The sequence below is a fragment of the Jatropha curcas genome, chromosome 11 (assembly GCF_041381405.1).
Source record: "Jatropha curcas cultivar XTBG-Jc1 chromosome 11, XTBG_Jcur_1.0, whole genome shotgun sequence".
NCBI lineage: Eukaryota > Viridiplantae > Streptophyta > Magnoliopsida > Malpighiales > Euphorbiaceae > Jatropha > Jatropha curcas.
The window spans coordinates 26,160,580-26,175,517 of NC_143161.1; the positions used below are offsets into that span (position 1 = coordinate 26,160,580).

General features: G+C 34.5%; 1 protein-coding gene across 1 annotated transcript in view; it reads right to left on the bottom strand.

Moving 5' to 3' along the window:
- Nucleotides 1–14,938, bottom strand: part of LOC105632652 (vacuolar protein sorting-associated protein, putative (DUF1162)) — a gene marked incomplete at its 5' end in the record, with an annotated part of 47,248 nt that extends 32,310 nt beyond the window's left edge. Inside the window, 16 exon segments of the mRNA XM_089716524.1 lie at nt 233–383; nt 1,599–1,726; nt 2,074–2,271; nt 2,420–2,521; nt 2,813–2,876; nt 4,162–4,311; nt 4,828–4,907; nt 5,067–5,135; nt 6,099–6,306; nt 7,117–7,175; nt 13,365–13,433; nt 13,582–13,625; nt 14,107–14,200; nt 14,343–14,458; nt 14,558–14,635; nt 14,799–14,938. Coding sequence (XP_089572650.1) covers nt 233–383; nt 1,599–1,726; nt 2,074–2,271; nt 2,420–2,521; nt 2,813–2,876; nt 4,162–4,311; nt 4,828–4,907; nt 5,067–5,135; nt 6,099–6,306; nt 7,117–7,175; nt 13,365–13,433; nt 13,582–13,625; nt 14,107–14,200; nt 14,343–14,458; nt 14,558–14,635; nt 14,799–14,895 — 1,707 coding nt within the window.

The following is a 14,938-nucleotide window of genomic DNA, read 5'->3' on the forward strand; positions in this document are numbered from 1 at the left end:
ACTTTTCAATGTCCAAATAAACATATATGTGCACAATTCACCATGCTAAACCAACTAAGTTTTTCCCTACCATTGGAAGAAATGTATTACTAGTTTAATAGTTTTCGGCCTCAGCACTCTAAGGTGACTGGTACTTTCTTTCCTTTAAAACAAATTGAAAAAAATAAATAAAAGGGGAAAAAAAAAAAGAATTGTACATCAACAAAACAATGTAACATATAAGAATGCAAACCTTTCCTATTTGAAGAATAACTCTCTCATTACATGGATAAACCATTTTTGCTGACTCAATGTAGCAAACAATGGATGCTAACTCTTCCCAAAGTTTGCACTCTATAACAGCACCTTTAAAAATCAGCTCAGCAATTCTTTGACTGAAATACCTGTAAAAAATGGTTAAAGGGCTATTAAATAATTACCAAGAAAAAAGCAACAGCGTCAAAGAAGTTGCTACTCCATTCAGTAATAATTGCCAGAGAAAACTACTTTTGAAACTTGAGAGATAAGTCTTTTATATCAAAATGCTTTTTCACTATAAAATTAAAATGACTGCCTCTGTCTACAAATAGCAGCACCCATGAAGAAGGTTTTACTGAAGCTTCCTTGCTTGCATTTTCACAACAATGGACTCAAATCAAACTGTTATTCTAGCAATATAAAATTCTCCAATTTTCCTGATAGAGAAAAGCGGACCAAGTTATGATGAAACCTGATCTTGACGGTGTCTCTTGCTACTTTGATTTAGCCTTTAAAGAAGCAGAGTATGTAGATCAACACCAGATTTATGTATTATGGTACTGGCTCCAAGGTGTTTGTCATTTTGTATCAGTAAGATGCAGATATGGCCGCCCGGGGGAGGGGGGGGGTGGAGAGGGGGAGAAGAGAGGGGGGGCTGTTTGTGCAGAGAAAGGGGAAGGATGAAGGGAGAGAAAAGGGAAACAAAATAAAGGAATTTAATATTTGTTTTAATTAGTAACAAAATATTATTTTTATCAGACCAATTTAACCGGTTAGACAAAATCGAAACTAAGTTTCAAATCAAGCTAAAATTCACAATACCTAAAAGGTTTATGTAAAATTAAAAGCAAGCACAAAGGTTTACATTCTTTTTTCCCCTTTTTTTTCTTTTTGTCATTACACCTTTAGGCTCAGTGTAAGAAATATAGACCTTCAAACCCCTACACTTCCAAACCACTAAAATAATAGCAGAAATACTAATTTAATTCTGTCAACCTTTCTATTTCCCCATACACCTGTACGGCCCCAGTATGGCGTTCTGGCCACAATTTCTGAGTCTAAGTTGAAAATTACTTCTTGTTTATATGTTTGTGTTTCTTCCATTGCATATATATTTTGAACCTAAACTAGTTCTATACTTGTAGCCAGATTCTTTTACAGCCACCTATTGTAAAAGTTTAAAGTACCATGCGATGACAAATATTACTAGGGTCGAAGAAGTCCAAGGTCGTTGTGTCATTTCAGAACAAGCAATTCACCAATGGACACAGCACAAGGAAAACTCTATAGAACTTGTATATTTGACCATGAAGAGTAATCAACTTGACCCGCAGAGGGGGTAACAGGATCAGCAACCATACTTGCTTTGTAGAGTTGCAGCGATTTGACCTATGGTTAACTTGATTGCACAAGTAAATATCCTATCATTTGCATCAGCATCTCCACTAGATAATACAGATGGATGGAACTCTGTAGCTTCATAAATATCCTGCACAAAAGATGAAAAACATTAGATTATTTAAAACTAAAAATAATATTCATCCCTCTGTCCCAAATCAATATTCCACGTTATAAATTTGTGTCCCCCAAATTAATCCACTTACCTATTTCACTAATAAGTAAATAAATCAAAATTTTATTTTATCAACAATACCCTTCAAACAAATCAAATTGATTTTGGCCACTATACACTAAAGAATAAAATTGATAAATTAATAACACATACTCCATTCAAAAGACCCTTTTAGTCTCCATGCCAAATTACAATTTTGAAACAAAGGGGATAATATTTTTTCATTCGAGCTAGTTTAATGATCAATAATCATGCATAGCTACCTTTACGACTTCATCTGAGACAACGCCAGAAAATTGACTAGAATCATCTGTTCCACCAGCTCCAAGCATGCCACGAGACAGCCAATTCAACCAGCCCCGGGACCTTCCCAAGTAGGTTTCATTGTTCCTCGACTTTGCAACAGAAATATTGGCACCGTTCACTCCCATATTTGAAGATGAAGAACTTAGCAGAACTTCCTGAAGACAAATATCATGCCCAAAAAACATCATGAAGTTACAAATTATAAATAAACGACAATATAAGAAGACAGTGACTGTCATACAGAACTAGGAACCAATCCTATAACATCAAAAATGCACACACAAAAACCTCAAACAGATATACCTGAAGCTCACGTTCAGCAGCAGACCGATAATTTAAGATATCGTCAATTTCAGATTCTTTCTCCATTCGTTCCAATTCCAGAAGAATATCTTCATCAATTGGCTTAAATAGTAAAAAACAAAACCAAAGAAACAGCCGGTCGGTGAATAGTCAATTTTTTCAATGAATGACAAAATAAACAATGAAACATGGAAAGCGGTTTAATTATTCAATTAGTAAGGCAATTAGGAATATAGAAGAGAAAAACGGACAATTAATCGAACATTGCTCTAAAATTTGAAAGATTAAGCTTAATCAATTTATCATTTCTGGAGAAACTTCAGAAACTGAAAGATAAGAATACAAATAAGACTAAATGTGCATTTATTTAACTAGGAAAGAAAAGAAGTTCACCAGTTCTTGTTGAAGAGACTCTAGTTTAATCTTGTACAATTTAATATACTTCCGCCTAGAATCCCTGTAATTGAAACTTTTAGGAAGAAAAGCTCAAAAAAAGGCTTTACTAATTAATACAGTTGCTTTGCTGACAAAGAATCAGTTAGATGAGGTAACATGCGTATGTGTGTGAGAGAGAAGTGTAACTATTAAATGAAACAAAGGATAAGGACCAACAGAGAGGCTGCCAACATGATGCAACCAACAAGATCTATCAAAAGCAAGTCAAAAAACTTCAAATATTTAAAGCAGTAACTCTGTGTTTTCTTTAAATAATTTAGCTCCTCCGCCATTTATTTGGTACCTTAGGATTCAGGATATAGGTAATTTACAGACTCTCCTGGAACATGGCTATAATGCTGCGGGTCCTATTCAACTCTTTTACTTTTGGGGTTTTCATTGACACTCTACAGGATGTTTAGCATTTTAGTTTTGTATGAGAAGAAATCATATAAAGGATTTTGCCTATGGATTGAGCCAGTATTCAGAAGTAATTAACACATCAAAAAATTTGGGAATGTGGCAAATGACAACACAGAATCCTGCTATTGGGACCATCAAGAAACCACTTTTAATATCTGATTCATCATAGATAAAAAAAAAAAAAACACAATGAAAAGGCAGTACTAATTGTTTAATTTGGCTTTGGGTTGGAAGAGCAGAGGCATTTGAATGAAGGCCTCCCAAGTCATGCAAACGTCAAATCAATCACAAAGTCTATCATTAAAAGATGGTACCACGCAAATGACAGAAATTGATCACACTTATTAAACAGAAACAAACAGCTTCTACAGATTTGTAACAGGAAACAATTAGAAATGACAATTTATATATGGAAACAACTTTTATGCAGTTTCCCTATCATAAAATTTACAAAGTGAATACTCAGTTGAAATCAACTATATTGGGATTAGTAATCAGGTGAATCAAATATCACAGTTTTTAGTGACTTGTGATTATATAATATTTTTGTCTCCTCCATGGCTAAAGACAAAATAAACCTTCCAGATGATTGTAACCAAGACATGATCTGCAAACAGTCAATGCAAAAGCATATTCATACAAAAATATTTCAGGAAGGCATTAAATTGAATTCTTTCAACACTTTTCAAGAAACTACCCAATAAAGGGTAAAATTTCAGATTACTATATACCAGTTGAAACAAGGATCATTCATGATTCCATAATTGAATCAAACACAATGACAGGTTATACAATGTGTGAACCCACAAGCGTGAGAGCTTACAGCCCCAAAAAATGGTCATATAACAATACTTAAAGCTACATGAAAATGGTACACAACTTACAGTCGCTGTCCTAGGTATCTCCATGAGCTTTTCTTCAACTTCCTGTGGACATCTGATAGGATAGATTTTTGTGCATAGTGCCACCATGCTATTTGCCAACCATTCTGTTTTCTTGATGAGGAATGACCCCATGGACGGTAACGTCCATACCTACGACATCCACGAACATATCAAATTCAGAATTCTCTTAAGTTTTAGATGTCACAACTACTTGCAAGTTGTAATAGAACTGTCACTTGCATTATTTCTTTTTTCTCCTATCTACATGAGGTTAAAACTGAATGTATAACCCCTTGTATAAAAGTAACACCAAACATCTAATTAAAGCAAAATCAGAATTCAAGAGCATATTTTGTCAATAGGAAATAACAGCATCTTTGGTAATCAACATATTTAATCCTATGACATGATACACATGCATTACTTCAATTACATACAAGGAATCATATGTAGACAATCCATCAATCAGTTATACCAGGAAGTTTGACTGTAAACATATAAGAAGTTACAAATCATATAAACCCAGTAGAGAATTAGAATGCAATAGCACGGTGAAGGGGATAAAAATAGAAAAAAACATTTTTAAAGTTTAATAATAGAATAACTGACATGAAATAGAAACCTGATAATGATGACAATAAAAAAAAAAGGAAATAATGAACTTACTTCTCCCTTAAACTGCTAAGGCTGATGTAATCAGATAGAATCAATATTTGTTGCAACTGAACCTCATTGAATGACATGACCTTAAAAAATTAAAGAATAACACCCCCCCCCCCCCCCCACAACCCCGCAAAAAAAAAAAAAAAGAAAAGAAAAGTGAGAAATACAGTCTTTTGAGCACAATATGTAAAGATATGGAAATTCTATTCAAAATGCAATGACTTCAAAATATTTGAACCAACCAAGCTAGTTGTCTCTGCTCTGATTGAATATTGTGCCAAATCAGTATCTAGCTTTCCTGCTTTGTTAACCTACATGCAAACAAACATTAATAAAGTGCAATTAGGAATTCTCAAGTTCCTATGAAAATTTTAAGGACTCAATTTGTTTCTATGTAAAGTTGAGAAGAAAAAATGACTTATATGGACATTCTTATATGTGTTTGCCTCTAAATGGGCAAAAAAAAAAAAAAAAAAAAAAGAAGAAGAAGAAGAAGAAAGCAAAATTGTTTTCTCCCCCATTCCCACTCTTTTTCTAGGATAAATTGTTTTCTTTGCCCCTCAAAGACAAAATGTCATTAACTAGTTATCTTGTGCTTACTACATAAAACAGTTTTGAAGTTCATAACCAAAAATAAAATAAAAATTCACTTCAGGGCCATAAAACAGGTAAAACTGACTGAACGGCTCGACTAATATATTAACTTCACTGCTCAAACACAATCAACATTTGAAGACTCTCCAGTCACTTTTTATGTTTTTCTTTTCCAGTTTCAACAAACAATTTCCTATCCAAAATGAATCCTATTAAGCTTGAGTAACATATTCTGGTCTCACACACAGCTACAGCACACAAAGGGTGAAGTGTACGATAATTTCTAAGACTTCCTTTCAAGTGACAGGCTACAATAAAATTGGTATCAGCCATTTTTTTATCATATGTAAATTATCACTCAAGTCCATGACAAAAGCTCAATTAGAAAAATAATAAAAACTAAATGAAGCATATAGAAAGCAAGGTGTCATCAGAAACACAGGCAATGTTCATGCTTAAAGCTGTCAAAGCTGCAAGCAGAATGCAGTTATAAAATTTATAAACTCTCTTGGTTAAGAACAATTTGTTTTGACAAAAGCTTAAATATACTCTAAAAATAAGAAAATACAAACTGATTACCAACATAAAAAGAATACAACTCATTACATGTCAGACGATATAAATTCCCAAAGACAACTACAATTAAAACGGACGAATTATTTGTAACAAAGTTCGCGTACCACAAGTGATACAGTTACATCAACCGGCTGTAATAAATGATCAATTTTATTGCCTTCAGATCTTTCATTCTGCCAAAATCTGGAATCTGCAGCGTCATCCAAACTCGTCAAGTCCATAGCATTTTTGGATGTGGTACAATAAATTTCCAGACCTTCAACATCCACTGTTTTGTTCACTTGGCCCCCTACCACCTTCCCACCTAATGATCTAACATGATAGAAAATTATCAAACTCAAATAGAAATCAGAAGTGTGGTAAGATTCTTGGTTTGGAAGAATTAAGACTTAACAAAAACTGAAATATTACATAAAGAGGTTAAATGCTTGTCTTGGAAGAATTCAGTTTGAGAAAAAGAAAAAAGGTTGAATTGTTTACTTGATGAGGTTGGATTCATATTGAATCAGATTTACATGCAATGTCATAAGAATAAAGAAAGAAACAGGGAAACCTTAAGCAAGTATGCTGTCACACTGCAAAATCTTAATAAACCCCTACTCCAAAATTAAAAAAAGAACCCGACAACTTTCAACAAACTCCAAAACCTCTTCAACCATGAATTATAGCTGAAGAAATCATTATTACAAACAACAATCCCTCTGAACACCCAAGATCTAGAACATTTTTTACCCTCCACCACAACATGATTAGTACGCAAATGAACAGCTACATAAGCAATAACACCACTAAACTAATCTAGTTCTCTAGTTTGATAAATAAATGAATAAAATACAAGGTAAAAAATTGTGTGACCTCAATAAAAAAGAAGAGACAACATAATCAAAAACTATCCAAGAAAAGTACACAATGAAGTGTGTTTAATTTACATGGCTGCCATTGGTCCAGTTTTATAAACATACATTGCCTTTCTGTTGCAATTAAATTCTTAAGCAAAAACTTAGTGTCAGATATGTATAGGAGAGCCTAATTCCTCGACTAATAGTTGTTAACAAAATAAAAAAGTATAAAATTTTAAAATCATGAATAACAGACACATAAGAGAGTGACATCAAAAATTACCCAACCAGATTTTGCTTTATTGTCAAGCTGGAAAACTTCAAACCAAATAGTACCTGTGACTGGAAAAACATGTAAAAAAAATTAATATATTTAGTAAATCTAATATATTCTTATGTACTTTTTAGTCTATCCAGAAGTTCAATAAATTAAATATGAAATCATATGTGATTCACAAACAAAGCAAACAGATAATTAAAAATTGAAAATATAAACATCTCACGTTCAAACGTAAAACTCCAGAACTTTTCATGTATACATTAGCAGGCAGAGATTGCCAGTATCCATGTGTAGTTTGTTTATTGGTCATCTTATAGTCAACAGTTACTCAGATGATTAACAATATTAAATTCAGTTTTAGTAAATTTGCAACGGCAAATTATATTGTTGAAATCTTTGTAATTAGAGTAAATATTGTCTTTCCTAGTTTAATTTTATTTCTAATTCGAGTAAATATTGTCTTTCCTAGTTTAGGTTCTTTCCTGTTTAGATTACTTCCTATATTGGAACAATCTTTATGTATACATACAGTAGAGTAGAGATTGGACAATAACAATACAATATAGAGAAATAAAACTCTCTTTTTCAAAAACTAGATGGTATCAAAGCCTTGCCACGATTTGTCGGCATAGGTTTTTGTCCGCAAACAGGTCTGTGTTTCAAGTAGCACCGCTAAGAGAGCAAGTTGGTTATCACCGCCCACTTCAGAAGGAGGAGCAACCGCCGACCAGCCTTCCAGTCAAATTCCATCGACGTCCAATCACCCGCGTGTGTAACTGCAAGAAGTTTTTTTGGCCTTTCTTCACGCGCCGGCGTATGTGGCGTTTTCCAGTGACCTTTGCCGACGATTCTTGTTCCGGCGGGACCGACAGTATGGTTGACGGAAAAAAGGTAGACGTAATTTTTCGCTCGGAGAATCCTTCACTCCAGATTAATCCAGTGAAGTTAGATGGCACAAATTACTTGGCTTGGTCTCAGTCCAGTTTGCTATTTATTGAGGCTAGGGGTTTGCAGGGGTATCTTGACGATGGAGCAACAACACCAGTTCTGACAGATCCAAATTATAACAACTGGAAATCAAAGAGCTCCCTTATTATGTCTCGGCTAATCAATTCTATGCATCCAACTATTTCACGAGGATATTCACTTCTTGATACAACTAAGAAGATATGGGATGCCGCTTCACAGACTTACTCACAAACTAGAAAATATGCTCAGATGTATGAATTGCGACAGAAAATTCATGAAACCAAGTAGGGAGATCTGACTATCGCTTAGTATTTTGCTGAACTTAGTGGGTTTGGCAGGAACTGGATTATTACCAAGACTTTCAAGCAAAATGTACTGATGATGCAACTCAAGTTCAGAAGTTGATTGAAGTAGAACTTGTATGGCTAGCCTAAATAACAAGTATGATCAGATTCGAGTCGAAGTTCTTGGACGAGATCCTTTTCCATCCTTGCAACAAGCATACTCATTTGTACAGGAAGAGGGGACTAGGAGGAGTGCTATGGTTCATAGATCTACAATTGATAAAGCAGGGTTCAGTGCTAATTCTGCAAGAGAACAGATACAGGCTGCAAAGAGCGATTCTTTAAAAAGAGATCAATTATTTTGCAACTATTGCGGTAAGAACAAGCACACTAAGGAGTTCTGCTGGAAATTACATGGACGCCCAACTAAAGGGCGTGGAGGGAAGCGGGTCAGTTCTTCTAAACCACAAAAACATATATCTGATAGTGGAGCTTTCTTTGAGGAACCATCTACTGCTGGTAGTTTTTCTGATAAGGAAATTCAGTCCCTGCAACGATTGTTGTCACAGCTTGATTCTTCCTCAACTCAGACTGCAGCCTCTAATTTTGTTAATTTAGGTAATGTTTTTCTTACCTTTCTTGCGAAAATTGCAAAACCCTCTTGGGTTATAGATTCAGGAGCAAATAAACATACAACATGCTCTATAAAACATTTCCTCACATATTCTAAGTATCAAGGCACAGACAAAATTCGCATTGTGGATGGCTCCTTAGTACCGATTGCTGGCATAGGTCCTATTGACTGTACTTCCAATATTAAACTTTCCTCTGTTCTTCATGTTCCTAGATTCCATATTAATCTGTTATCTATTAGCTCAATCACAAAAGCGCTTAATTACAAAATAACTTTTTACCCTACTCATTGTATGTTTCAGGAAATGAACACGGGGAAAACAATTGGCAGTGGTAGCTTGCGCGATGGACTGTATCTGTTAGATGACGTTTGTCGTTTTTCAAATTCGGGTACTAGTCAAGTGTTGTTAGGAACTTCTAGAAATCCTTCACATGAAGTTATTCAATGGCATAGGAGATTAGAACATCCCTCTTTTTTTGTTTGAGGACATTTATTTCCCACTTTGTTTGCTAAGTGTGATTTTGATTCAGTAGTATGTGATGCTTGTGAACTTGCCAAACACACCAGGCATTCTTATTCTCCAATTAATAATGAAAGTTTGATTCCTTTTGCTACTATTCATTCTGATGTATGAGGTCCTACTAAAACTGTCTCTCTTTCTGATTAGAGATGGTTTGTGACCTTTATTGATTGTTGCACTAGATTGACTTGGGTTTATTTCATGAAAACAAAAAATGAAGCTTTTTCGTGTTTTCAGAACTTCCATAAAATGATTTGTACTCAGTTTGATGCGCATGTTAAAATTCCTAAGAACTGATAATGGTACTGAATACATGAATGCAGATTTTCATACCTATTTAGATTCTAATGATATTATCCATCAAACTAGTTGTATCAATACTAGTGCTCAAAATGACATAGTCGAAAGGAAAACTAGGCATTTACTGGAAGTAGCTAGGTCTCTTATGTTCACTATGAATCTTCCCAAACCATATTAGGGGATGCTATTTTGACTGCTGGTTACCTTATCAATCGTATGTCTCTTCTTACTTTAAATTTTAGAACTCCATTAGAGGTTCTTCAAGGAAAAAACTCTTATATTGTACCTCCTAAGGTCTTTGGCTGCCTTTGTTTTGTTCATCAGACTAGTCTAAGCAAATTAGATCCTAGAGCCTTGAAGTGTGTGTTTGTTGGTTATTCTACTACTCAAAAAGGATACAAGTGTTATCATCCACCTTCTCGGAAATACTTTGTGAGTATGGATGTTACCTTTCGGGAATTTGAGTCTTATTTTCCTTCCTATTCACCTCTTCAGGGGAGAAATACCAGATGGAAGAGGTGATGGATGACATTCCTTTCCAGGGGGAGATTCTTGTAGACATAGATAATAAGAGAGACCAACCACCCAAACCTCTAGGTAGATTGGATAGACCTGATTTTAAAACCTACACACGGCGGGCTAATACAGATACAACCATGGAGCATGAGACCTCTAATCAACCGTACTCTCCATTTCAGCCCTGAAAATACAGAAGAACAAGAACCTGGTGAGTCTTCTTTAATCCCTCTTGATTCTGATCCTAATCTTGATTCTAGCCCTCCAAATAATGACCTTGATATTCCTATTGCTCTTAGAAAAAGAGTTAGAACATGCACCAAACATCCCATCTCCCATTTTATCTCCTATAATGCTCAGTCCCCTTCCTATAGAGCCTTCGTTTTGTTTGTTTCTTCTGTTTCTATACCGCAAGAGTGGCAAGAGGCATTACAGGACTCAAAATGGAAAGCTGCAATGGTTTTGGAGATGACAGCTTTGGCAAAAAATGAGACATGGGATCTTGTAATTCCTCCACCAAGAAAGAAGCCAGTTGGATGTTAATGAGTGTTGACAGTTAAACATAGGGCAGATGGTTCAATTGAGAGGTACAAGGCTAGATTGGTAGCCAGAAGGTTCAGTCAGACCTATGGAGTTGATTACCAGGAAACATTTGCCCCTGTAGCCAAGATGAACACAATCAGAAATTTGTTGTCTTGTTCAGCCAATCTTGACTGGGAGTTACATTAATTTGATGTTAAAAACACTTTTCTACATGGTGACCTGAAAGAATTGGTATATATGGAGATTCCTCTTGGATTTAATGATGACAAGACCAGAGGAAAAGTTTGCAAGCCGAAGAAGTCATTATATGGGCTGAAGCAATCACCAAGAGCATGGTTTGAAAGTTTAGTAAAGCTATGCTTTCTTTCGGGTACATTCAGAGCGATGCATATCACACTTTGTTCATTAAACATCATGAAGGTAAAATCACATTATTTATTGTTTATGTTGATGATATAGTGATGACTAGAAATAATGAAGAAGAAATGACTCACTTGAGAACTTTGTTAGCTAGGGAGTTTGAGATTAAAGATTTGGAAAAGTTGAAATATTACCTTAGGATAGAAGTTGCTAGATCAGAAAAAGGGATTTTTATTTCTCAAAGAAAGTACATCCTTGATCTCCTTAAAGAAATTGGTATGTTGAGATGTAAACCTGCAGACTCACCTATTGAAGCCAATCATAAGCTTCAAGCTAGAGTGGGAGGTCCAATTGATGTTGGCAGGTATTATAGATTGGTTGAGAGGTTGATTTATCTTGCCCATACTAGACCAAATATTGCCTATGTTGTAAGTTTAGCGAGTCAGTACATGCATGACCCTCGGGAGTCTCACCTAGAAGCTGTGCATCGGATTCTAAGATATTTAAAATCAGCTCCAAGTAGAGGACTTTTATTTTCTAAACATGGCCATTTGACAATAACAGGCTATACAAATGCGGATTGGGCTGGTTCCCTTGATGACAAGAGATCAACCTCAAGTTATTGTGTTTTTGTTGGAGGAAATCTGGTCACATGGAGAAGCAAGAAGCAAGTTGTTGTTGCAAGGTCCAATGCAGAAGCTGAATATAGAGCTATGGCACAGGGAATCTGTGAACCCCTATGGTTGCGCTGATTAATGGAAGAATTTAAGTTGGTTGAAACAACATATATATTCTTGTTTTGTGATAGTAAAGCAGCCATCAGTATTATGAATAATCCAGTCCAGCATTATCGAACTAAGCACATAGAGATTGATCGTAAATTTATAAAAGAGAAGATAGTTGAAGGTTTTATAAGTGTCTCCTATATAGCTTCAAAAGAGCAACTAGCTGATGTTTTCACAAAGGGTTTGAATAGCAAGTTATTTCATCCTTTAGTTTGCAAGTTGGGCATGTGTAATATCTATACACCAACTAGAGGGGGAGTGTTGAAATCTTTGTAATTAGTGTAAATATCGTCTTTCCTAGTATAGGTTTATTCCTAATTAGAGGAAATATTGTCTTTCCTAGTTTAGGTTTTTTCCTATTCATATTACTTCCTATATTGGACCAATCTTTGTATATATATATATATATATATATATATATAGTAGAGTAGAGATTGGACAATAACAATACAATATAGAGAAATAAAACTCTCTTTTCTAAAAACTACATATATGAATAAAATCAAGTCTCACTACGACACAAAATAGCATTGTAAGTTACACAATCAAGAGGAAAAACAAGAGAAAAACAAAACAGTTGATTTGGTACCTATATCCATAACTAGTGAAGATGTCACGTCTCCGTACTATCATATAAACAACTGATATTGATCCTTTCCAACATAGTTCGTAGAAATTTGGAAAGGAATGCATATCATAGCAAATCATGCAGTCTTGGTATTTATCTCCAAAATTCACATAGAGAAAAGGGTAATAGGTTATAAAAACATAAATGAGTTAATAGTTGCATTTGAAGGGAAAAAGTAAGGATTTGAGGAGTTGATATTAGCAATTCTAGGCAGGAAATAAGATCTAGCTGTAATGATAGCAAAAGAAGAGGAGGAGGAGGCAAAAAGGGGGGCAGGGGGGGGGGAGGGGGGGGGGGGGGGGTAACAAAAAAATGGATTATATGCAAATCTTACCTGATTTGCTTCTCTTTTAGTGAAAATTAATTTTGCTTCTCTTTTAATTATGCTAGACCTTGTGTATTGGTTTCATTCTCCAAACAATTGCTACAGTATCTTAGCATCATAATAAACACCTTTTATCCATTGAATTGTCCCGAAAAAAGATTTACTAACTCCATGTGTAAACCATTAATACAAATTAATTAAAATAACATATGCATGAAACGGATAGTGGATATAAACTGCTTTTTGCAGCATAATGGGAAGCAGTTGCATATGTAGCAAAGTTCAGTTATAAAATCAACAATGATTTACAAAAGAGCAATATAATACTCAAAAAAAAAAAATAGTAGAAGGGGTGAAAGATACATATAAAATTGATGGCAAGCTCACCGAGTCATATTGCATTCCACTGTATTGAACGTGGAAATTTCTAATTGATAATTGTATGCTGTCAAGAACCTAGAAACATAACAAGGAGCTAAATGGAGATAACAGTGATAACAAAAGTGCACCTAATCAAATCCACTACTCAACAAGATTAAAAAGTATATAGATATATATACACACACACAAACATATACAATGAATCGCAAGAACAAAATGTCACCTTTGCAGTAATATATGAAATAAACAATTTCCCAGTTTGATTACCTATAATGTATAAACAGCAAAAAAAAAAAAAAAAAAAAAAAAAAAAAAAAAAAAAAAAAAAAAAAAAAAAAAAAAAAAAAATCAATAATGTTAGCACAGATAACAAACATAAAAGAAAACCTCAGCCAAATATTGATGCAAAAATTATAGACTACAGCAAAATATGTGACCTATACACATTTGTTGAATTCAAAAAAAGGGCTGAAAGAAATAGTTCATCATCATATCTTGAATCAAAAAAAAAAAAAAGATATAATTATTGGAAGAAGCAAATATGTAGCATGTTCTAAAAAATGTGGGCAATCATTATTCTATCCCATGAGATATTAACCAGAAACATCTGCACTCTTCTCTCTGCTTTTAAATGATTTAAGTGATTTATTGCTCTCAAAAAAATCAGCAGCATATGTGAGATATCCTCTTTGCATACAACTACATGAATTTCCGAAAAAGAAAAACATAAATGTATCAAATAGCTTACCGCTCACACGCCTTGATAGTTTGGCAAGCTCTGCAGCAGCAAGCTTAGCCTTTTTGCCAGCAAATTCTCTTTTTTCAACAGCCTCCATACTCCACTACCAAAACAAATACATGAAACAATTGATGTACAATAGCATGTAAGAGGATGCTGCTAATTTTAATTTCTCTCATTTCTGTATAAGTGAGACTTCAAAAACAAAATAGAGATATTGTTTTCAACTTCAACTCTGTAAGTACCTCATGGTCATCCCTTTGGGAAGCACAAATGAATACATCTTCTAAAACGATTATAATGGGGTGGTCCCAACCAAGATTTTTCCATGAAATTCTGATGCTTAACCTCCCAACCCTACCTATTAAGAGAAAAAGATTAAGAGATTCTTAGGAAGATGTCAAGGAAGATTTCCAATGAGATGAAACCATAAAAACAAAATTATAGCGCATATATATACCCAGCTTTAAAGCGAATGGCAATTGGAGATAATCAAAGGCTTCAGGAATGAGGTCTACATTCTCCAACAATACTTCTTCTGACGATTACAAAAGAAGTAGATTTTAGAAAACTACAAAAGAAATTATTCAAAAGATAAAAACATATATGGTTACATATAAATTCACGTGAGAGTGACAAGCAGGTTACCATGCCAAGTTATCATTTTTATAAAGATGGGAGAAATGCAAAACACAGCTTACCCTTCCAAAGGCTGAACTTGAGTTGGTCCTTCTGGAAATTTTTGACATAACGACCAAGAAAACCCACCAGCACCCGATGAATCAGTCCTTCAAACATTCTACTCCCTCCTATTCCCCTCCTTTTATGGAGTGCTAAAAAG